Genomic DNA, 23,073 nt, shown 5'->3' with positions numbered 1-23,073 from the left:
TTACTGTATCACCTGGCTTTAATAGAAGGGGATATTAAGTGATTCATCAGCAGCAGCATTATTTTGTTTTTTTGAGACAGGGTTTTACTAGGTAGCCCTGGCTATCCTGGAAGAGAGCTGATCGGATCAAAGGTGTTCACCACCAACACCAAGCATTATTTTATTTTATTTTACTTTTTGAGGTTATTTTTTGAGACAGATTCTCACTTTCAAGCTTTGGCTGGTCCACTCAGCATGAGGACCAAGCTGGCCTGGAACTTACAGATCAGCCTGCCTCTCCCTCCTGACTGCTGTGTTAAAGGTGTGTACCACCATGCCCAGAATTAAAAAAAAAAAAAAAATTTTTTTTTCTTTTAAGAGACAAAATTTCTCTGTGTAGTTCTGACTGTCCTAGAACTTGATGTGTAGACTAGGCTGACCTTGAATTCAGAGATCCTCCTGCCTATGCTGGGATGAAAGATGTGCTCTGATGAGTTATGTCTGGATGAAATCCCCTAGAACTTTTATGTGGGGGATAGTACTGGTAGTTGCTTAGTGGGAGGGGACAGTTGTAGAGGGGCTGTCACTGGGTCCCTTTGTGTCTCAAGAGCAGTGTGGCAGTTGGGATTCAAAAGTTCCAAAAGTGCTACTCTCACACAACTCTTCTATTCCTAGTGACAATAAAAAGCGCAAATCAGGGCCTGGCGCTTGCTAGGCAAGCGCTCTACCACCAGCTGAATCCCCAACCCCGCAAGATGGTTACAAGTCAAAGCTACGATTAATTCTTTGGAGTAATCCAATATAAATGGGTTTGTTTTACATGTGAATATAAACATTTCAGAAGTCTAGTTCACCTTTATGGGAGACACAAAGATCACTGTGATTTCCCAGTGATGTGGGAGTATCACTAGTCCAGGATTGACTCCCAGGCCAGGGATCACAGTCTCCTGCTGGCTGGTCCAGCCTCAGGCTGCCCCACACAGCTTCCTTAAATAAATCTCCAGTAGCTTAAAACAGGTTCCTAGGTCTGATCATTGGGCATAAAAGACATGGATCTCATTAACCATGGAAGACATTTTCATAAAATTTACGTATTAAGGAAAAATACATAATGTAATTGATGTGCTTACCATGGTTGTTATCAAAGTCGGTGTGAGGTAACCTGTTGCCTCAGCCAGGTCCTGCCATCCATCCTCAGTAAGAGAGTGAAAAGAGCCAGGTTAGTGGATGGCAGAAAGACGTGTTTGCTGTAGCCACCTTTGGAAGAGGGACAAAGAGATCCAGGGAACCACCAAGTAAGTCTTCAGGGTCCTGAAGCTGGTCCCAGCTGGCACCCTTTTATTCTCCAGATGGGATTCCTGGGGGAATTCCTGTTTCTTTAGGGTCTGTTGTTTCTATAGACTGAAACACTGAGAGACTCAAGCACCTATTTAGATTATCTTTGCTTCTGCCAGGCCTAGTGGTAATTTTATTATCTCAGAATTTCAGTTGCAGCCAGAGAAATGGACAGCACCAGGCTGTTTACAGAGTTTTCCAAATATTTTGAAATTGATAAAACAGACTTCTGGGTCACGCTGCTTTTTGTGTTTGGCAGAGGTCAGACGAGCCATCTGCTGGAATGCGAATTTCAGCCCAGAAGGGAGATCCTGTCGCTCAAGTGTTCCTCTGTGGGAATTATTCTAGAAATTGTGGCGGTATAAAACTTCAGAATAATTTTCTCTGATGGGTATTTTTCTGACAGGAACCTTCGATCTTACAGCTTCCAAGCCTCTTTATTGCCTCGTGTACTGTAGGGATGGCTTCACATGTAGTCTTTGTTTGGTGCTGAGGGGCCAGCTCAGTGTCCTTTTGGGTCAGAATTGTGCTATTTGCTTTTCTCTCTCCCAACTGTCTGCTTCATTCAGTTGTTTGGCCAGAATGCAAAGCTGCGGGAACTAACCAGAAGTGTGTTTCCCTGTGCTGTGAGGCTGGCTGTCCTAGCTTGGATTTTCTCTTTGTCCCTCTCTCTGTGCTTTAAGATTGAAGTGAGCCTCCTGGCCTACATTTGCCCCTAATGAGACTGCAAAGCGTGCTTGAAGGTCTGCTGCTCCTTAGCATGTGTGGAGGCAAATTCTCATTCCCTCTGTCACCCCGCATTCTCGGAAAAAGCCACATAACTCCTAGGGTGTCTTTTGCAGCTGCCCTCATCCCCGCTGCGGTTTGCAGGCCCTGCAGTAACTTTCCCTCCTAGAGCTGCCTGCTCTGGTGTTTCCTGGTGGGTGCCAGCTTCTGTGTGCTTCCTGTTACCATGTTCTGCTACTGCCTTGGTCCATGTAGCTTGAAACACTTATTAGAACATTACACTAGGACTACCATAAAGGCGGACCTTGGGGGCCTTCAGCAAGTGTGAGCCCTGAGCCCAAACATTCACTAGGGCAACTTTGGGGTTCATTATGGTGACTGCTGAGGGGCCGATGCTAGTGGGGGAAACTCCACCGCGTGCATGGGGGGTGTCCAAATTGGGGAAGTTTTCACGGCTTCTGTATTGGGTGGCTGAGGGGGTCCCCACCTGCTGTATTTAGCGTGGAGACTGCATACTGCCCTAATTGCCACTGGGGCTGCCCTGAGCAGTTAAAACTGAGCAACTAGCTGCCCGATAGTTTGTCCCTGACCTTTTGGGTGCTGTGAGGAGCACATACTATCAGGTTTTGAGGCAGGTGAGCTGTGCCCTTGGGGTCCCACCTTACTCTGTCCTCCTTGGAATCGGGATTTGTTGTCTCCAAGTACTTTATTCTGTCAAGCGTCAGCACCCTCTTTCTGGCTGACCAGTCTCTGCCTTGCCCCTTGTTTGGTATCAACATCTCAGGCTGGCCGATGTCTAGAAATGATCCCAGACTGGAATATGGGAGGATCTCTGGTGGTCAGATAAAGACCAGCATTCCTCCATAACTTGTGAAAGTGGTTTCCATCTGCCAAAAGGAGTCATGTCCCTTACCTGTGGCAGAAGGGACACAGGGCTGCGCTGAGGCATACCTGTGGCTGCATGTCGAAGCATGCTGAGGCATACCTGTGGCTCCATGCCGGCCTCCAGCCCGCTCAGCCCCTTCTCACAAGTACTTCTTATCCGTTGCAGAGTCCCTGCCTTGACTCCTCTCAGCTAAGGTCCCCACTCTCATTATGTCCCCACTCCTGCTATTCTCACTCTTCTCTCTCCTATAATTTGAAGTACATTTTGACTAAGATCAGCACATGTAATTCTTTTGCCAATTGTTAGCAAGATAAATCTTTCTCCATATCTTCAGAGAGGGAATTTTGCAAACAATGTATATATTTGAGTCTTGTTTCAAGTCTTTAAAAATTCTTCTTTAGGGCTGGAGAGATGGCTCAGAGGTTAAGAGCACTGGCTGCTCTTCCAAAGATCCTGAGTTCGATTCCCAGCAACCACATGGTGGCTCACAACCACCTACAATGAGATCTGGTGTCCTCTTCTGGTATGCAGGCACACATGCAGGCAGAACACTGTAGACATAATAAATAAATAAATCTTAAAAAAAAATTCTTCTTTAAAACAAAATTTGAAAGATAGAATTTAATTTATTTTTATTTTTTGGGTTTGTTTGTTTGTTTTACTTTTTGTTTTTGTTTTGCCTCCATGTATGTCTGTGCATTGCTCTCAGATCCCAGAAGAGGACATCAGATCCCCTAGAACTGGAGCTACAGGTGCTTGTAGGCTGCCCCTACCTGGCACTGGGACCCAAACCCATGTCCTCTGAAAGAGCAGCCGGTGATCTTAACTGCTGAGCCATCCCTCCAGCCCCATAAAGACAGATTCTTGTCTTTAAAACAAAACAAAACAAACAAACAAACAAACAAACAAAAGCCAACTTCTTGCCATGTAGTCCAGGCTGGTTGCAAACTTGAGTTATCTGGATTCAACCTCTGTGGGCTGGGTTACTGATGTTTGAGGTCTTAGCTGGTGTTTTAAAGTTCTTGACTTCTTATTCAAATATAAAATAAGTGCTCACACAGATCAGCAAAAGTCGTAAGGTGACATTATTCAAAGTAAAGCTATATATAGAAATATACTGTTCAGATTGTGGCTTGTGTGAGTGAAGGTACTGAAGGGCCACAATAATTGTTTGGAATTTTATGGGGTTCAAGAGAAGGAGGAGTTTGTTTGCTGAGGGATGTAGTTTGGGTAGTTCTTTATTTAAAAAAATGACTTATTTTTATTTTCTATGTGTGGCTATTTTGCCTGCATGTGTGTCTGTGTACCACATGCCTGCAGTACTTGGAGAGGCCAGAAGAGGGCATCAGATACACTACAACTCTGCTCTTAATCACCTAGCTCTCTTCATCCCCTGCTTTTCTGGTTTTTGTTTGTTTGGTTTTAGTTGTTGTTTGTTTGTTTGTTTTTTGAGACTGGGTTTCTCTGTGTAGCCTTGGCTCTCCTGGACTAGCCTTGTAGACCAGGCTGGCCTTGAACTCATATCGATCGTCTGCCTTTGAGTGCTGGGACTACAGGTGTGCACCACCTGTTTTAATTAACAGATAATGTTACATTTTCTCCAGGGCATATACTTTCCCATAATGCATTTGGTTTTAATCATGTTCATCCCCAGTTATGCATAGGCATAAGATGGTAAATGGGAGCTTCTTCCCTAAAGTTGGATTTGCAAACACAGTTGCCTTACTGTGCATGAATCCACTGATCTCCATGCGATCCCAGCCATGAGAAGATCTTTATTCACTGCTCTTGAAATATGACTGCAGGTTAGTTACCATCTGCTGCAGAAGAAGCATCTCTTGTGAGGGTTGAAAGATGTATTGATCTGTGGGTACAGTGGTGAGTCATTAGGAACTGATTTGGTAGTGTGTCCATTGAGTAGAATAACAGTGACAGGTTTCCCTTAGGCCCTATGTCTGACCGATGATTCTTGGCCCTGATAATGGTGCTAGGTATGAGTTCCATCTTGAAGAACTAGAGAAGGAGGTGGTTGTGAAGTCCTACCCCTTGGGGAGAAGCTGCTTGGCAATTGATAGCTGTTGGTTGAGGGAGAGTCAGTTGTCTTTAAGGGTGTAGCTTGACCAAGCTCTAGGTCAGTGGTTCTCAACCTTCCTGTTGCTGCAACTTTTTAATACAGTTCCTCATGGTGTGGTGATCCCCCAGCCATAAAATTAGCTTTATTGCTACTTCCTAACTGTAATTTTGCTACTGTTATGAATCATAGTGTAAATATTTGATATGAAGATGGTCTTAGGTGACCTCATGAAGGGGTCATTTGACCCCTAAAGGGTTGAGACCCACTGCGTAGTGGACAGTCTCATATCCAGGCATATATTGTCGCACAAACTGTTCTTCCTCCTTTGAATTATGCCAGTTATAAGATCCGCTGCCAAATTTCCTTATTTAATGCACTAATAAATACATATATTAATGAGCCAGGCATAGTGATACACATCTTTAATCCTAGCACTTGGGAAGCAGAGGCAGGTGGATCTCCAAGTTTGAAGCCAGCCTGGTCTCCAGAAAGAGTTTCAGGACAGTCAGGGCTACACAGAGAAACCTTGTCTCAAAGAACAGAATAAAACAAACAAACAAAAAAGCAGCTTTGGAAATGAAATGCACAAGACACTGTTACAAAGAATTGTGTCAAAAGAAAGTGTATTAGGAAATAAGAGAAAATATGTTTGTACGTGTTGAGTGTCTCGTGTGAGAGACGGACAGCGGCGGTTTTTCAGAAGGGAGATTGGGGACTTGGAAATCAGGTTTGGGATATGGATTTGTTTCACATTGTCCCCTCCTCACCTCCTGTATAAATGTTCTACACAAAGGAGAGACTGTGTTCTAAAGTCAGGTGCGGTGGTGCATACCTTTAATCCCAGCATTTAGGAAGTAAGATGAGCTAGAGCTTGAGGTTGTGTGGCCTTGAGTTCAGTCTCTTAGTCTGTTGTCTGTCTGTCTGTTGACTGTCTGTGTCTCTGTCTCTCTCCCGTTGCCCTGCCTTCCTCTCATTAATACCAGAATACCGATGACTGGGTTTGTTTTTTTTTTTTTTTTTTTTACAAAAACAGCCTCATTTAATGTAGTCCATAGTATAACATCTTGTTGCCTCGGTTTCTTCAGGAAGTGGAGGTGACAGAAGTTTTTTTAAAGTTATAATTATAGAATCCTGGGAAGAGCTACAAAATACGCACAAGGCACGTGAACCCCGTGCCGGGGCCGCCTGTGTTGCCAGGTTTGTACTGCAGGCCGACTTCCTGAGACTGGAGCAGACAGCAGTGTTCTTCTGAGAAGAGTGTGTGTCTCAGTCAGTGCTCTGTTGCTGTGAAGAGATACCATGACCATGGCAACTCTGATAAAAGAAAGCATTTCATTAGGGCTTGCTTACAGTTTTGGGGACTTAGTCCATGGTCATCATGGCGGGGAACCTGGCCGCAGGCAGACACGGTGCTGGGGAAGCAGCTGAGAGTTCTGCATCTGGATCCGCAGGGCAGGCAGCAGGAGAAGGAGACTGGGCTCGGAACAGGCTCTTGAAACCTCAGAACCCACCCCCAGAGACACACTTCTGCCTGTGGGCATCTCGGCTCCAGCCTCCTCCTAGTTCTCTGTCACCTCCCTGCATTTGTGGTCTTGGTTGCGTGAGCTCTGAGTAGCCTTGGTGACTTGAGTCTGACAATGTGGACATCTGATTTCAGGACACCTCCTATCTGTTCATCACTGGCCCTGAGGTTGTAAAATCTGTTACCAATGAGGACGTCACTCAGGAGCAGCTGGGTGGTGCCAAGACCCACAGCACTGTGTCAGGTGAGAGGTGTGAACATGGCCTTCCTGCTCTCCGGAGATGAGAAGAAGGCATTGTCCTGCAGAGTAGTGAAAGTGCTCTTTAAGAAATATCACTTCCAGCGGGACATGGTGGTGCATGCCTTTAATCCCAGCACTGCAGGGGGCAGAGGCAGGCGGGTCTCTGTGAGTTCGAGACCAGCCTGGTCTACAAAACCAGGCCAGCCAGGGCTACACAGAGAAACCCTGTCTCAGGGGAAAAAAAGAAAAAGAAAACAAAAGGAAGGAAGAAAGAAACAAAGAACTATCACTTCACTGACAGCACTTACCTGGGAAGACTGCTACTCTCACAGAAGTGGTAGGCAGACAGCAGTTTTGGATTTTAGTAGCAGGTCATTCTGATTCCCCAGCCTCACCCCTGGGCTGAACACGTGCTAGGCTGGCAGCTCTGCCTTCCCTCTTTGTCTGTAGAGTGACCTTGGACCTGTCTGGGTGGTCAGAAGTAGGTGTGATTGATGCGTACAGCAGGACTGGCAGAGGGGCGCTCAGGAACGCTACCTTCACAGTTCTCCCCCGCTGCACCCCGAGCATTCTGGCTGCTGGATCTATAGGCAGTCACAAGCGCCCCCCCCCCCCCCCGCCTTGTTTCTGGGTGTTTGTCAGTTTTGGAGAGTTCATAGAAGTGGGGTCATACAACAATGCTGTCTTTTAAAAAATGTAGTAGTGTGTACTAATTGTACAAAATGCTTCCATGTCGAGATTCTCGCACACATCAGGTACTCTGTTCATATTCAGCCCATTTTCCTCTCTTGTCTCCCTCTATTGTCCCCTTTCTCTTAGACTACCCCTTGTCAACTTCCTTGTGTGTGTGTGTGTGTGTGTGTGTGTGTGTGTGTGTGTGTGCAACATTTTGTGTGAATGTCCTGAGAGGCATGCTGCAGTACTCACTCGGAGGCTGGAGGACAGCTGGTGGGAATCAGTTCTCTCCTTCCATGCCGTGGGTTCCAGAGATCACACCCAAGATTGTCTGGCTTGGCCACAAGTGACTTTTCCTGCTGAGCCATCTCAGTGGCCCATGGCATATGTTTTTGAAAGTCTCGGTTTTGTAGAAAACATTTTAGGAGGAGGAGTTGATGTGGGAGGGGGAGGTCTGAGGGAATGATACATTTTCAAATTTAACTATATTTTTACATTTATTTTTGTCTCGAGACAGTGCCTCCCTGGGTCTCTTGATTGCTGTGGAACTCACAAGGGGACCAGACTGGCCTCCCCCTCATAGTGACTGTCTTTCCTTTGCTGGGATCCTAGGCTTGTGCCCCCGTACCCAGCTTACCGTGTATTTTTAAAGGCTTTTCCTTGTGGCATCACACATCAGTACTTCATTCCTTTTAATGGAGTAATTGTCTAATGTATAGATGTGTAACTATTAATGACTTATTTTAGAGACAGGGTCTCACTAAGTTGCCCAGGCTGGCCCAGAATTCTTAATCCTCCTTCGTTAAGCTCTGTGAGTGTCAGGATTACAGGTGTGGGCTGCCATCCACTTTCTGCATTCTTTTTTTCCCCCAGTGGTGGAGATTACACCCAGGGCACCCAGCATGCAAGGCAGCCGCTCTCCCGCTGAGCCCAGCTCCAACATGTCATATTTATCTACGGATAGACATTTGGGTTTTCTAACGTATATGTATTTGTGTTTATAATATAACATATTAAATAGATGTCTCAAATGTGTTTAAAACATTTGTGTGGGGCTTTTATATGACATTTTTATTTTTTGCTGGCATATGCCCAGGTATGGGTGGAATAGCTGTTGATTTTTTTGAGGATCTGCCAGACTGCCTTCTAGAATGTGCCAGTTATATATATTACAAGTTTGTCCTGATACGAATACTCCTTTCTCATTCAGCAGATATTCCTCAAGTGCCCGTGTGTGAAGCGTTGTGCCAGGCTCTGGGAGTGGGTCTGTGGAGACAGCACAGCCCCTGTCCACCATGACAGTTAGTAAGGCAGACAGGCAGTGCAAGACCTGAGGACATCATCTAGTATATTCGAAGTGATATGTTCTGAGGGGAAGAACAGGCCGCCAGATGTCGGATTGTTGGGCTTTTAACCATGGGCAAGGGTAGGGTCCACCCTTGTGTGGGTGCTAGATGAATGCACCTAGTGTGGGTGCTAGATGAATGGGCCTGAAGGGGTTCCCTGTGGGTGTCAAGGGGAAGCACCCCAGGCCTAGCTTATACAAAGCCATGAAGTAGAGGAGGGATTGGCTGCATGATGAACAGCAGGGTGGGTGACTGGTGTCAGGATTTCACATAAAAGTCCCCCCTGGCAGCTCTGAGGACAAAGATGGTTTGGGGCAGTGGAAGAAGCCGATGGTCTGGGTGAGGTGGGCCTGCGAGAGTGTTTGGCTCTGCCGAGGGCCTTGTTTGGCTGGTTTTATTTCCAAGCCCTTCCAGAACTATGGCTTGACCCTTCAGCAGGGGCGAGGTTACTCTTCCATTCCTTCCGCCAACACAAGAGAGAGGACAGGCTCCGGCGGGGGGATAGGGCTGAGGACTCGACTGCCAGCTTGGTTGCAGCAGCCGAGCCGGGAAGCCGGTGAGCGTGTTTGCAGGGCCCTGTGCCCCCGCCCTCTCTGTGTTCTCAGGCGTGGCCCACAGAGCTTTCGACAATGATGTGGATGCGCTGTGTAACCTGCGCGAGTTCTTCACCTTCCTGCCCCTCAGCAACCAGGACCCGGCTCCCGTCCGCGAGTGCCACGACCCCAGGTGGGTGGCAGCTGGCTGGTGTGTCTCTGTTCTGGCAGGACCTCCGGTCAGATTGGAGCAGGTTGCGGAGTATGTCACCAAGGTCCCAGCTGGGGCGAGGATGGGGGCATCTGGGGACAGGAGCAGTGGTCGGTGATTTCCTCACTTTCCTAGTTTCTGATGGGTAGTGTTGGGGGCTGAGAGACCACAGAATTTTGCTAAGACGTGATAAGGAACAACCAAAGCGATGCCAACAGCATGTCCTTAAGGAAGTGTGTTTGTGTTCACTGCGTCTGGCTGAGGGTGGCGCTTTGCCGACTCCCTTGTGAGCTGGTTGGTTCTCTAAGGAAGCTGGCACGAGCTCTGTCTTGATCTCTCCCTGCCAGAGAACAGGCCAGGGTTTGACAGATCCCAGGAGATTCTGTCCAGTGGCCTGCAGTTTTGCTGCTTAACGGGGCTGCAGCTGATTAACCTGCTGGGGGACAAGAGCCCACCGTGGCTCCTTGATCTTCTGTCTTAGATGCTACAGGAAGCTAGAGTGGGGTCCCCAGGCTTTGTCCTATTCTCTACAGTCTCCAGCATAGGGAGCATTCCAGAAGAAATACCATCAGGGGCACTCTCATTTTTTTTCTGCTTTGTTTTGTTTGCAATCACATGAGCCGGTACAGCACTCAGGTCCTGTTTAGTGACGTGGTGACAGAGGCAGTGAGGACACATTGCCCAGCTGGGGTGCTGCGCTTCCTTCATTTCCTTCCCGGCTCCCACAGAAGGACGGAGGTTTCTACACTGACTCCATCTGCCTCTTTTCTAGTGACCGTCTGGTTCCTGAGCTGGACACAGTCGTTCCTCTGGAGTCAAGCAAAGCCTACGACATGCTGGACATCATCCACTCAGTGAGTACCCTGTCCTGTGTTGTCTGCCCTAGCTCAGCTTCTGCCATGGCCCACGTGCATTGGCTCAGTGGGATGTATTTGGCTTGGTCTCAATGTTTGCACAGGTAGGACTTGCAGTAGTCAACGGCCAGGGACCCCAGGCGGGATGTTCTGGCAGGAGCTAGTGGCTCTGACATCTTGAGGGCACAGATGGACTTGAGGGCAGGGCCAGCAGAGCTTAGGCCTTTAGAAGGCATTGGGGTGCACAGAATTGGTGCCATATCCTGGCCTGGAGGGAGGCAGGGGTGAGCCTTGTTGGGCACTGCTGATCAGGGCACCACATCTTTCTAGAGAAAGGGAGTGAATCTGAGCTCAGAATGTGTGTGGAGCCCTTCCCTTGGTGCAGCCATGTCCTGGTTTGATCAGTGAAGGCAACTCTTGGGCTCTGGGCACATCTGCAAAAGGCAGTTGTCTTCTGCACACTCACAGTACTCCCGAAGCCCTTGCTTGGTGGAGTGTCGATGGCTCTGTGGCCTCAGCCGGCCCTGGAGCCTGTGACCTGTTTCTCCTACCTTATTCTGGGAGTCTGCGGGAAGTAGCAGGCCTGGCCAGGCCACCCCTCCTCATGGCCATGTTCTGAACCATTGGGCAAGACATCTTACCACAGGGGAACATTTATGAAAGATTTTGCATGAGGGCAGAAATAAAACATTAAGTTTGATAAAAAGACAAAAATGATAAATAATTGGCTGGTATGGTGCTCAGCAGGGGAAAGGGCCCTGCCACCAGGCCTGATGACGTGAACGATTCCCAGGAACTCATGGTAAAAAGAGCTGATTCTTCCAAGTTGTGTCTGACCGTGTGCACACTGTGGCACATGCTTGCACGCGTGCACGTACACACACATTTTGGAGGAGATGATGAGATGGCTCGCTTGGATGCCAACCTGACTGCATCTGGAATCAACTAAAACCCCAGCTGCTGCGCACACACACTGGGAAGGGTTTTCTCAGTCAGGTTATTGAAGCAGGAAGACTCACCCTAAATCTTGGTCACACCTCGGTGGCACCCAGATAAAGGACGTGGACGAAAGAAATTTCTTGCCTTTTGCCTGCTGCCCTCACTCACCCTGCAAAAACATCTGTCCTGTTTCTGCGGCCATTATTTAATGCAACTTCTTCAAGATCTCAACATAGACTGAAGACCAGCAGCACTCCAGGAACCCAGTTCCATGCTGAAATACCCAGACCACATCCCGTGAGCTAGACTAATAACTTTCCCATTAATCTCCATCCATCCGTCCATCCATCCATCTATCCATCCATCTGTCTGTCTGTCTGCGTACTATCAGTTCTGGTTCTCTAGAGAACCCTGATTAATACACTTGCCGCAGTGGTTCAGATACTGCTGCTCTTACAGGAGACTCAGGTTTGCCTCACTGCCTCCATGTGACAGCTTACAACCATCTGCAACTTCAGCTCCAAGGGATCTCTCTTCTGGCTTCCGCAGGCACCGCCTGCGTGTGGTGCACACCAAACACTCAGACACATAAAACAAAAACAAATCTAAAATATTTAAAACTTATAAACAGTACTTCTCTAAACTAGAGGTCGGAAGTACCACAAGACCTGGGAAGAAATCTGTTAGACAGTTCCTGAAGGAGAGGGAAATATGAAACACAAATGACATTGGATGAAAACACTGTTTACCAAAACTTTTGGACGGTGACAGAAGAGTATATTTGAGACAATAAGAATGGCAGAAATCACTAGATAAATTTAGTTTCCATCTTAAAAACATAGGGGCCCTTCCCTGGAAAACATCCTAACTATGTCACAACTACAAATAAGTGAAGAAAATGGTGATGTAGGAGGTGAGCCAGGGGTAGACTTAAGCAAATGGAGTCATGCCCTTGTTTCTTAGCCTGGGTTAGCATAAAATGCCAGTTCTTCCTAAGTATAATTTGAAGGCAGTTTGAATAAACACATTTATTTGTTTGTTGATTTATCAGTTTATTTTTGGTTTTTTGAGACAGAGTTTCTCTGTAGTCCTGGCAGTCCTAGACCTACTTTGTAGATGAGCAGGCCTCAAATTCACAGAGATCTGCCTGCCTCTGCCTCCCCGAGTGCTGGGATTAAAGGTGTGCACCGCCACTGCCCGGCTTGAATAAATACTTCTCTAGAACTAGACACGTTTATACATAAGTTTATACACAGTCACTGCGAATGTGCTGCAGAAGCCACATGTGGGAATAGCCATGTCTGTGTTGCAGCTTTCCAGCTCACACAGTGAGAGAGGCTGGCATGTAAATAGACCAGCAGAGTGGAACTGAAGAGCTAGAAATAGACCCAGGAGAGTCTTAGCAGATGACAAAAATAGACGCATGCCCAGGAGCAAGGTTGCTGTTCTTAATAGAAGATGCTGTGACAGCTAGAGAGCCACGTGGGAAGAAACAGACGGTACATCACATGACAGAAGGGGACAGCTGATGAGCGTGCAGAAAACGTCAGTGCCGAGTTGCTGCCCATGTAAAGTACAGGAAAATGTCACAAACAAACACAGAGCAGAAATTCACTAAGAGCGGATGGTGGGTGGGTGAGTTAGTTATTTTGTGTAACTCTATAAGCAGAGTTCTAGAAGCAAGGAAATTAATTTTGTCTCATAGTTTCATGGTCTTTTGGGCCATGGTCTTTTGGACAGGAAGTGTGGGGGCACATAGGAGGGTTCCAGACAAGACCTGTCCATAGTGAGTCACTTCCTAGAACTAGGCCCCACCTCCCACCTCCACCTGTCACTAAGGCTGTGAAGGGAGAGATGGGTTTTGATAATAGGTGTTGATGAGTCCAATCAAGTTGAATTAAGATCAGTTAGCACAGTGGGAATATTGTCAAAGCGATGGGAGAGAGACACTATTAAACTATATGCATTTTTGACATAGTAAAACAAAATGACCGGGAAGGTTATTTACTTATTTATTGGTTCTGGGAATTAAACCAAGGGCCCCATGTATGCAATTGCTCTCCACTGAGGCGTGTTCCTAGCCCAGATGAGCAAGGATGGAATTGCTATAAATAAATAAATATTGAATTAGTGCTGAAAGCTTTGTGTTTTAGTCATGTGGATTGTTAGGCCTCTGACCATTTTTGTCTGTGTTTGAGAATTAAATAAGTGTGTTTTGAGGATCGTGGGAGTCAGAGTTGGATTGTTTGGGAGGGGGTGGTCATGAGAAGGGAAGGGTAAACTGGAATGAACTCAGTGCCTTAGACCAAAATTGTGTATTTGTGTCAATTCATAGTTTTTCTGTACATGTGTGTTTGGAAGTGGGTGTGTGTGCATATGTATTTGCTTGGTTCTCTGTAACAGATTAGACATGATGACATACTTGGTTTTGTTGTTGGTTTTTCAAAACAATGTTTCTGTGTGTAGCCCTGGCTCTCTTGGAACTCACTCTGGGCTTGAACTCAGTAATCCGCCTGCCTCTGCCTCCCAAAACCTGGAGTAAAGAGATGCACCATTATCACCCGTTGACACACAGTCTTAAATGCGAACTCCAGCCTGGTTATGGGGCTGGGGCAGGAAAGAAATAGAACTGAATCTTAAATTCCAGAACTTAAGTAAGGTTCATTTAAGGACACAGTAGAAGAGAACAGAAGCTTTCTTGAAGGGGTGCTCATGGGCAAAGATGGACAATTTGAACATAAAATAATAGCAAGTGTACAGATTATACAGCATAAGAACCATTAATCATGTGAAATTGAATAAGTAGGGCCTTTTTTTTTTTTGAGATAGGGTCTCTATGGCTGTCCTGGAACTCACCATGTAAAGCAAGCTGGCCTTGAACTCACATAGATCTGCCTACTTCTGATTACCGATTACAGCCGTGCACCACCACAGGTGGCACTAGGCACCAAATTGTTGATGCATGTGCGGAGCCATGGAATGGCTGTGTGACTCCTGCCTGCCTGGAATCTATGATGCACATTGTGCCTTGCATGGTACAGTGAGTTTCCATCCCTGGACCGCAGCTGCTGCTTTGAGCTTTGGAGAGGTTTGTTCAACCGTTTAGATTTGGCAGGTATCAGCAGGAGAGCTCGCCTCCCGCTTACCTGAGAAATTTTCTCCTGCTTGGAGAATTTCCTTGAGAATATCCTGCTTTGCGATTTTCACTGAAACTAGTTCCTCCCCCCAATTGCTCATTCTTATTCTTTATAAGCTGTAACCTAAAGAACAATAAACTGAGACTTGATCAGAATTCTGTCTTGTCTCCATTCTTCATGGCTCCTGTTCCATCCCATTCCCACACCCCCCTCCAGGTTCCTCGCTGACAGTCCGCGGGTTGGACACATGAAATCTTGATAAAGAGAAGAAGACATGTTTATTATTAATTGGACTGGGAAAAGAGTAAACTTGATTGAGGAGAACCCAAACAGAGCTCACCATTATAGGACAGACTGACATCTTCACCACTTGCTGTGAGCTACTTAGAAGTGAGAGTCATGAAAAAAAAATCACAAACAGACCTGAACAAGAAGGCACTCTGCACCTGATAACTTGCTTGCTTCTTGTCCTCAGCGATGTCGTGATGGACAGTAGCTACTGTCCGAGGACATCGTCCGAGGACAGTGAAGACTGCTGGGTGAAGAAGCGTAAGGGCCCAGAGACTGGATCCCTCAAGACTGTGAGGTGGTGCAGTACAAGTTAGCACTGCGTTCACCAACATCGCCTGTTCTTCAGGCCCCGCAGTGAGGTCAGGCAGTGTCCTTGTTCTTAGCCCGTCAGACTCAGATGAAGAGCATATCTGTAACTTAGTCTCCATCCAGGGAACATTACCTGCATATAAACAAAAGAGGCCACTGTGGGGAGAGAGAATGGTAGTGACATTAGTAATATGAATGTTTTTTGCACTGTTCTTTTCTTAGAAAGGGGTGTCTGGGTGTGTGTGAGTGGGTATGTGTGTAACATGAGTGCGATACCAGTGGAGGCCAAAAGAGGGTGTTGGATACACTGGAGCTAGAGTTAACGATGACTGTAAGCTGCCCAACATGGGTGCCGGGACCCAAACTCAGGTCCTCTGCAAGAGCCGCGAGCGATCTTGATGTCTGAGCCGTCTCTCCAGTCTTCTCTACTAGGCTTGATGATTTTATGTAAGCTTGAAATCATTTCATACAGCTCACCACAGTTAATGCCAGTTTCCTATTTTACAGCGAGCTGTGCTGTGTGCTAGGGTCCCGCCCCTTCTGCTGCCGCAAGGGAAGGAGCGCTGTGCTGAGCTGGGCTGTCTGTCATCCTCTGATGGGCTGATGATAGCTATGTATCATAGCATTTCTGTCTCAATCCTTTTGAGCTCAGGAGGAACTTTATTCCTACAGGTGATTGATGAGAGAGAGTTTTTTGAGATCATGCCCAATTACGCAAAGAACATTGTTGTTGGCTTTGCAAGAATGAACGGGAGGACCGTCGGAATTGTTGGCAACCAGCCCAAGGTGGCCTCAGGTAAGATGGGTCCCAGAAAGCCCTGGTTGGTTCTGGGGACCAGGGCTGCCTGCACTCTTGGTATCCTGTCTGCCTTCTGCCCTTCCATGACCAGGGGAGAAACTCAAAGGCATGTTGTGAAGGTGTTTTCCTCTCCTAAAGGTAAATATTTCAGAAGCCCCTTTCACAGCTGGGTTCTTGGGGTTTAAAGGTAACGTTCCTTCTTAGCTTAGAGGGTATTGTTTTTAAGGATGGCCTCTCTGTTCCCCCTCACTGAGGGGGCCGTTGTCTTCATTGTGTCTCCAGTGTCATTGACAGTAGCCGCAGACAGTGGTTAGTTAGCACCTGAGATATGAACAGCACCTCTCACATGGGGTGACGTGGTCAGACCTGAGGCGTAGCTGGCTGAGGGGAAGTCCTCATAGCCATGTAGGTGGGGTCTGTGGACACTGCCTCTCTTCACTGTTGTCCCTTGACTTCAGAAAACAAGTCAGTGTTACTGTCAGCGGGTGTTACTGCAGCATGTGCTTATAGTCATGACACTGGGTAGGCAGGGTGAAGCAGGAGAACCCTGAGTTCAAGGTCAGCCTGGGTTGCATCATAAGACCTGCTTTGACAGAAGCAGCAGCAGCAAGAGAAATCACACCACATTTCCAATTTCTTCATTAGCATTTATTATATTCACTGTGGACAATGTCACTGATGCTTCCAAAAGTTTTCACCACCTAAAGCACATAGTTGTGCCCCATTAACATGAATTTCCAGTTTGTTTGTCTGTCAGAAGGTTTGTCTGTCTGTCTGTCTGTCTATCTGTCTCTCTATTTCTATCTATCTTCCTTCTTTCTGTGAGACAGGTTCTTTCTAAATAAATAGTCCTGGCTGGCCTCAAACTGCACCTGCCTCTGTTTCCCCGGTGCCCAGTGCTGGGGTTAAAGGCATGCACCACCATGTTTGGGTCATTTCTGTGTCTTCTCTAAACATTATATGATTTTAGCTCTTATATTTTGGTTTGGTTGAGTGTAGGCTAATTTTGTGTGGTGGTCCAGCTTTGTTCTGCATGTGGAAATCGAATTATCTCTGTTTCTAAATTTGGGGTATTTTCACCATGAAAGGATATGCTGAGTGTGGACCACCTTTTTATTTTTGTTTTTAAGTAGACTTTATATAAGTAAATTGAAAAGAAGAATTGTGTGTGTGTTTGGTGGGGGTGTCTGTGTTCATAATTTCTATGCAGACTATTATGAGTTCCAGTTGTTGTTATTCATAAATGATGTTTTTATATGCCTTTTATATATTTTTGTTTGTTTTTGTTTTTGTTTTTGTTTTTGTTTGAGATAGGGTCTCTCTGTAAATCCCTGGCTGTCCTGGAACTCACAGAGATCTACCTACCTTTGTATTTCAAGTGCTGAGATGACAGCCCTGTGACACCACATCTGGCATTATATAATTTTCATATTGAACTAGTTAATAGAATATTGAAAAGCAGTGAGTGGGTCTCCGGAAGTAACCTTGGCTGACCTTGACCTCAGTGTATACACTAGGCTGTCTTCCAGCCTGCTTTTCCTGTCTGCCCTTTCTCTTTGCTGTGCTAGTTCCTGCTTTTCCTAGGAGACTGGCTCTGTCACCATTAGATATGATGATGGCTGTAAGATTTTGGTAGATGTTCGTTATAAACTCTGTAAAATTCACCTATTAGAAATCTAATAGGCTGGAGGCTTTCCCCCCTTTTATTTATCATAAATGGTCACTGGATTTTGTCAAATATTTTTCCTGCATTTATTTATATTGTTAGTGAATTATTTTTGGCCTGTTAAAGTTGCAGATCATTAGATTAACCACTTTTCAGTGACTGAACCAAACTTGCTTACTGAGTTAAATCACATTTGGTTGTGGCATATAGTTCTTTTCATTCACTGTTGTGTGTCACAGTGTTCTGTTGACCTTTTGTGAGCTGATGAGAGATACTGAGCCTTAGGTGACTTTTCTGGTGGTGTCTTTGGTTTTGGCATTAGGGTAACCCTGATGTTATGAATAAGTTTGGTAATAGTTCCTCTGTTTTTATCTCATTGACAAGATTGTAGAGAAATGGTAAAATTTATTCCTGACACTCTCATACATGTCTGGTCTTTGTTTTTAAAGTGAAACAGAAAAGAAAAAGAGTTACAAAGCAAAGGACTATAATCCTGGCTATTTGCTTTTACAATTCCCTGTCCTGCGGGTCTTTGTTTCTTCAGATAGCCTTGTATTGTGCCTGGCCTCTTCTCTGTCTTCCCCAGAGCACCTGTGGAACACTCATTATAGAATACATCTAGGGTAACTAACTCCTCAGCCTATTTATCTTGGAAGGTCTTCACTTTTCACTTTTTCTTCCTCTTTGAAGTGCTGTTGGTACAGAATTATTAATTGACAGCTTTATTCATTTAACGTTTACAATGTGTCATCTCACTGTCTTCTGGTTTTCAGGATATCTACAGATATGGCATTTGATAATATTTTTTTTGTGTGTGTGGGAGGGTGCTTTTCAACACAGTGTTTCTCTGGTTAACAGCCTTGGCTGTCCTAGAACTTTCTTTGTAGACCAGGTTGGCCTTGAACTCATGGAGACCCTCCTGCCTCTGCCTCCCAAATGCTGAGTTTAAAGGCATTCACGACTATGCCAGGCTCCAGACTGGCTGAGTTCTGAATCAGGCAAAATAGAGAGTCTTATGCTCTTCCCACAGCTGTGACAGTGGAGAGCAGACTTAAATAGGAACTTCTGAATGAAGTTGGCTCTGTATCCTCCAGATCCAGGGAGGATAGGTTTGTGATTCAAGCTAGAGGTTTATACACATTTAAAGCATATTTAGTTAATATAAACAGCAACACGCACAGCTCTTGGGGCACAAATTGTAGCTTACTGTAGAGTGTATTGCTGAGCCTGCCTACCCTATGCAGGCTCGGGATTTGAGTTCCATGACCTACCTCCTAAACCCCTGGCCCCTCAAGGAAGCTGGACCCTCAGCTCCTCCTCGAGCTGGGTCCTGATAGTGTGGCTGTTCCACACTCCTGTGATCACCACCTAGAACAGGCTCTGCCCATTGTGGCAGTGCTTTCCGAGGGAGCCTCACTTTCTGAGTTCTCTGTGTCCTCTGGATATGAATCCTGTTGGAGGACATTTGATCCCATTGTGAACCCCCAGGGGGTCTCCTGCATGCCCCCAAATCATTCAATTCAGTCATTTTCTGTCAGCCGTGAGAAACTCAGCCACAGAGCAATTAAAAGATTTAGTACCTGTTGATAAGAACAACACTGCTGTGGATGTAATCAAGGACAGAACATTTTCAGTAGATAAAAGAAAAAAATCAAAAAGACCACAAAACAATATATTGGCAAATTGCTATAAATGATCAGAGACCTAACCTAAAAATAAAAATAAATGGCATTGGAATTGAAGGTTTAGTAGACACAGGAGCAGGTGTAACAATAATTTCACCAAAGTCTTGGCACCCAGATTGGCCTCTTTAGGAAGTAAATCTACAGCTTCTAGGGATTGGAACTTTATCTCAAGTAAAACAAAGTACAAGATGGGTAAGGCCAGAAGGATAAATAGGAAAAGTAAAGGCATATATGGCTAATATAGCTATGAATTTATGGGGATGTGATTTGTTACATCAAGGAAAACACAGATTAATATTCCCACAATCTCAGAAACAAACTATAAAATAAAGAATGCTTCTAAGAAAAATAATAAAAGGTGTTATCGAGAACAGTCACAGTTTGTCCAGGTTGTCCATAAGCAGGACATGATAGGTGTTGGTCTTTCAAAGGTACTGACTAACAAGCCTGTATGGGTGGACCAATGGCCTATAAAAAAATGAAAAAAATTATAGGTACTAGAACAGCTGGTACAGAAGCAGCTAAATGCTCATCACATTGAGGAATCTACCAGTCCATGGAATTCCCCTGTGTTTGTTATAAAAAAAAAATCAGAAAAATGGAGGATTTAAGAGATTTAACAGATTTAAGAGCCATAAATAGATAAATAAGATGATTCAGCCAGTGGGCTCTTAACAGCCTGGAATCGCATTGTCTTCTTTATTACCTAAGTCACGGCCTTTGATAGTAATTGATTTAAAAGATTGTTTTTTACAATCCTTTTGACATGAGCATGATAGGGAAATGTTTGCTTTCTTAGTGCCAACTTATAATAATAGTGGTCCTATAAAGAGATATCATTGGAAGGTATTACCACAAAGAACGTTAAACAGTGCTTCCTTGTGCCAGTATTTTGTACAACAGCCATTAGAAATAATTCATAAACAGTTCCCTCAATATAAAATTTACCATTATATGGATGATATCTTACTGGCTGATTCAGATGCAGATACCTTAGGAAAAAAAATGTTTGATCAAATAAAGAGAATTTTGCCTTGCTGGGGATTAAAAATCGCTCCTCCTAAAAAAATACAAAGAGGAGATCCTGTCAGTTATCTAGGGTATAAGATAAGTTTACAGAAAATTTGACCACAGAAAGTACAAATCAGGAAAGATCAATTACAAACTCTTAATGATTTTCAGAAATTGCTGGGAGATATTAACTGTCTATAGCCCATAATTGAATTAATTATGTAAGAGCTGAGTAATTTATTTCAAACCTTACTGAAAGATCCCCGGAGGGTATCTTCCGTCTGAGAGACCCCCTCCCAAGGAACAACGAGGCCATTCGGATGCAAACAGCAAGAGGCTTTTATTTTGATACACGGGTACCGGGGCAGCAAGGTCATTCGGATGACTTTGTGCGCCCCCTGGGTGGAAAGCTGGGGTTTTTATAGGGTTTTAGAGCAGAAGCGTGGGTACAGAAGCGAGAAGCATGGTTACAGGGGGCTGATTGGTACGTTTACATGAGACCACGGTTTGCGTCAAAGTTTGGCAGGGACACCAAGATTCCAGGAACTGGGTGGTCGAAACAGTCATGATGACCCCCTGACGTGGCCCGCCACCTGCTGTTTTCCTTAGGACCCTTATCTTAACTGGAACAGTCTCACAGATATCCATGAGGGTGATTAACACAAACTGTTTTTAGCTCAACTGGGGCAGCCTGACCGCAGATATCCCAAGTGGATGACACAGCTGGGTTTCTTAGTAATTTTTCAGTTTTTCATTTAGCCTTCAGAGTTTTACAAAACAGTGGTGTCTCACAAAATGGCGTTAGCTATGTTTAACTTAGGGTGAGGCAGGGGTCTTTCACTTACAAGGTGATAAGAAAATTATCAGCTGAAGCTGGGAGAGAATTGGCTCTGGTAGAAAAGAAACTGCAGGATGCGTGTGTGGATCACTTGGATCCAAAGCTAGATTGTGTTTTGGTTATTTGCCTTCTGTTCATTCTTCCACAGGAGTTCGTATGCAGAGACAAAATTGTATCTTAGAATGGATATTTCTAGCACATAAACCCAGTAAAAAATTAAAGACCTATGTAGAAAATATTTCTGAATTAATTCTGAAAGGAAAAATGAGACTTCATCAATTAGCAGGAATTGACCCAGCAGAAATTGTGGTACCTTTTACGAATGCTGAAATTGCCTCTGATTGATGTTGCCAGGGGAATTATCTCTATTTTCTACCAAGTGTTTATTCTGTGATATTTCCTGGAAGCTGTTGCTAGAAGAGTTAACATTGTTTTCTGCCAAGTGCACATTCTGTGATATTTCCTGGTATCTGAGTTCAGGCCCTGGTCACAGGTATGCACAAAATGGCTTCTCATCTCAAAATGAAGTCACCCAAGGTAACTTAAGCTCTTTAGAATATATTTCATTTTGCAGAGTTTGGAAAATTAAAGTATGTCCATCATACCATAGATACATATTCAGGATTTCAGTTGGCAACTGTAACTTCTGAAAAGGCTGATTCTATAATCACACGTTTATTAGAGGTTATGGCTATTATGGGAGTACAAATTAATATACAAATTAAGACTGGCAATACTCTAGTAAGATGAAAGTTTTTTGCATATTATAACATACCATATAATCCTACAGAGCAAGCAGTTATAGAAAGATCTAATTGCACTTTAAAAGGTATGCATAATAAGCAGAAAGGGGTAATAAAGACACCCAGAGATAGATTACATAGTGCTTTATTAACTTTAAAATTTTAAATGCTAATTAAAAAGGAACAACAGCTTCAGAGAGACATAGGATGATATTAAAAACTGCTGAATTAAATCAGCCTATATATTTTAAAGATGTGTTGACCAAAGAATGGAAACCAGGATATGTGTTACGTTTGTTGGGGAAGAGGTTTTGCCTTTGTTTCCACAGGAGAAGAAAGGCTATTTTTTGGATACCATCTAAATTGATAGAGATTAGATTTGAACAAGAGAGATCTCCTAAATAAAGAGAAGGGCTTGGTAATTCAGTTCAAACTAACATATGAAGGCTAGAGTTTTCTTCTTAAATAAAAAGGATATTTTTGTTGTTTGGTATTAAAAACACAGGGGATTTAAAATGTTTTGACTAACAGTTTGGAGTGAAGATTAAAAAAAAAAAAACTGAGCAGGGTAGTGGTTGCCTGTGCCTTTAATCCTAGCAGAGACCAGCAGATACCTCTAAGTTAAGCTTTTTAAATTCTAGGGTTACAATAAACAGGGTGGTGGTGGGTCCCACCTTTAATCCCAGTACTAAGAAGACAGAAGCATGAAGATTTCTGAGTTCAAGGACAGCCTTGATACAGATCAAGTTCCAAATAGAGAAAAACTTAGATTCAGGAGTGGTCATTTAAGCCCAGCTCTTGGAAGGCACATGCTTTTCATCCCATTACTTGGGAGACAGAGGCAGGCACAAAGGAATTACAGTGATTTAATTTTAAAAGCCACTTACACAAGGCATGCTAAATTTTAAAGTGAATGCTTTATAATCTAAAAATAAATACACTTAAAGCTATTTTTAACTTCAAATTTTCGAGACAACTTTTTTAAAATTTCAATTGAGAGATAATACTTTTTCTATTGCCAAAAAACATTTTGCCCTAGGAAAGACATAATCCACCAAAAAAGAAACCCACCAGAATTAGGGTTTGGGCAGGGTTTTATTTTTATCTTTCCAGGAGAATAAAAATATCTAATTAAGGAATCCAGAGACCACTGGACAAATGAAAAATCTGAAGAAAAGGGACTGATTATTGAAAGATCCCCGGAGGGTATCTTCCGTCAGAGAGATCCCCTCCCAAGGATCAACGAGTCCATTCGGATGCAAACAGCAAGAGG

At 44.6% G+C, this 23,073-nt stretch overlaps 1 protein-coding gene across 1 annotated transcript in view; it reads left to right on the top strand.

Annotated features, from left to right (window-relative positions):
• The window catches only part of Pccb (propionyl-CoA carboxylase subunit beta), a 58,450-nt gene that overhangs the window by 20,849 nt on the left and 14,528 nt on the right, over positions 1–23,073 (top strand). Inside the window, exons 7-10 of the mRNA XM_055629705.1 lie at positions 6,658–6,766; positions 9,390–9,510; positions 10,301–10,382; positions 15,731–15,854. Of these exons, the coding sequence (XP_055485680.1) occupies positions 6,658–6,766; positions 9,390–9,510; positions 10,301–10,382; positions 15,731–15,854 (436 nt within the window). The remainder of the gene's footprint in view (positions 1–6,657; positions 6,767–9,389; positions 9,511–10,300; positions 10,383–15,730; positions 15,855–23,073) is intronic.

Source organism: Psammomys obesus, unplaced genomic scaffold (genome assembly GCF_907164565.1).
Source record: "Psammomys obesus unplaced genomic scaffold, mPsaObe1.curated_primary_1811, whole genome shotgun sequence".
Lineage (NCBI taxonomy): Eukaryota > Metazoa > Chordata > Mammalia > Rodentia > Muridae > Psammomys > Psammomys obesus.
Note: the sequence above shows the minus strand (reverse complement) of the source record. Positions and strands in the feature narration are given on the sequence as shown.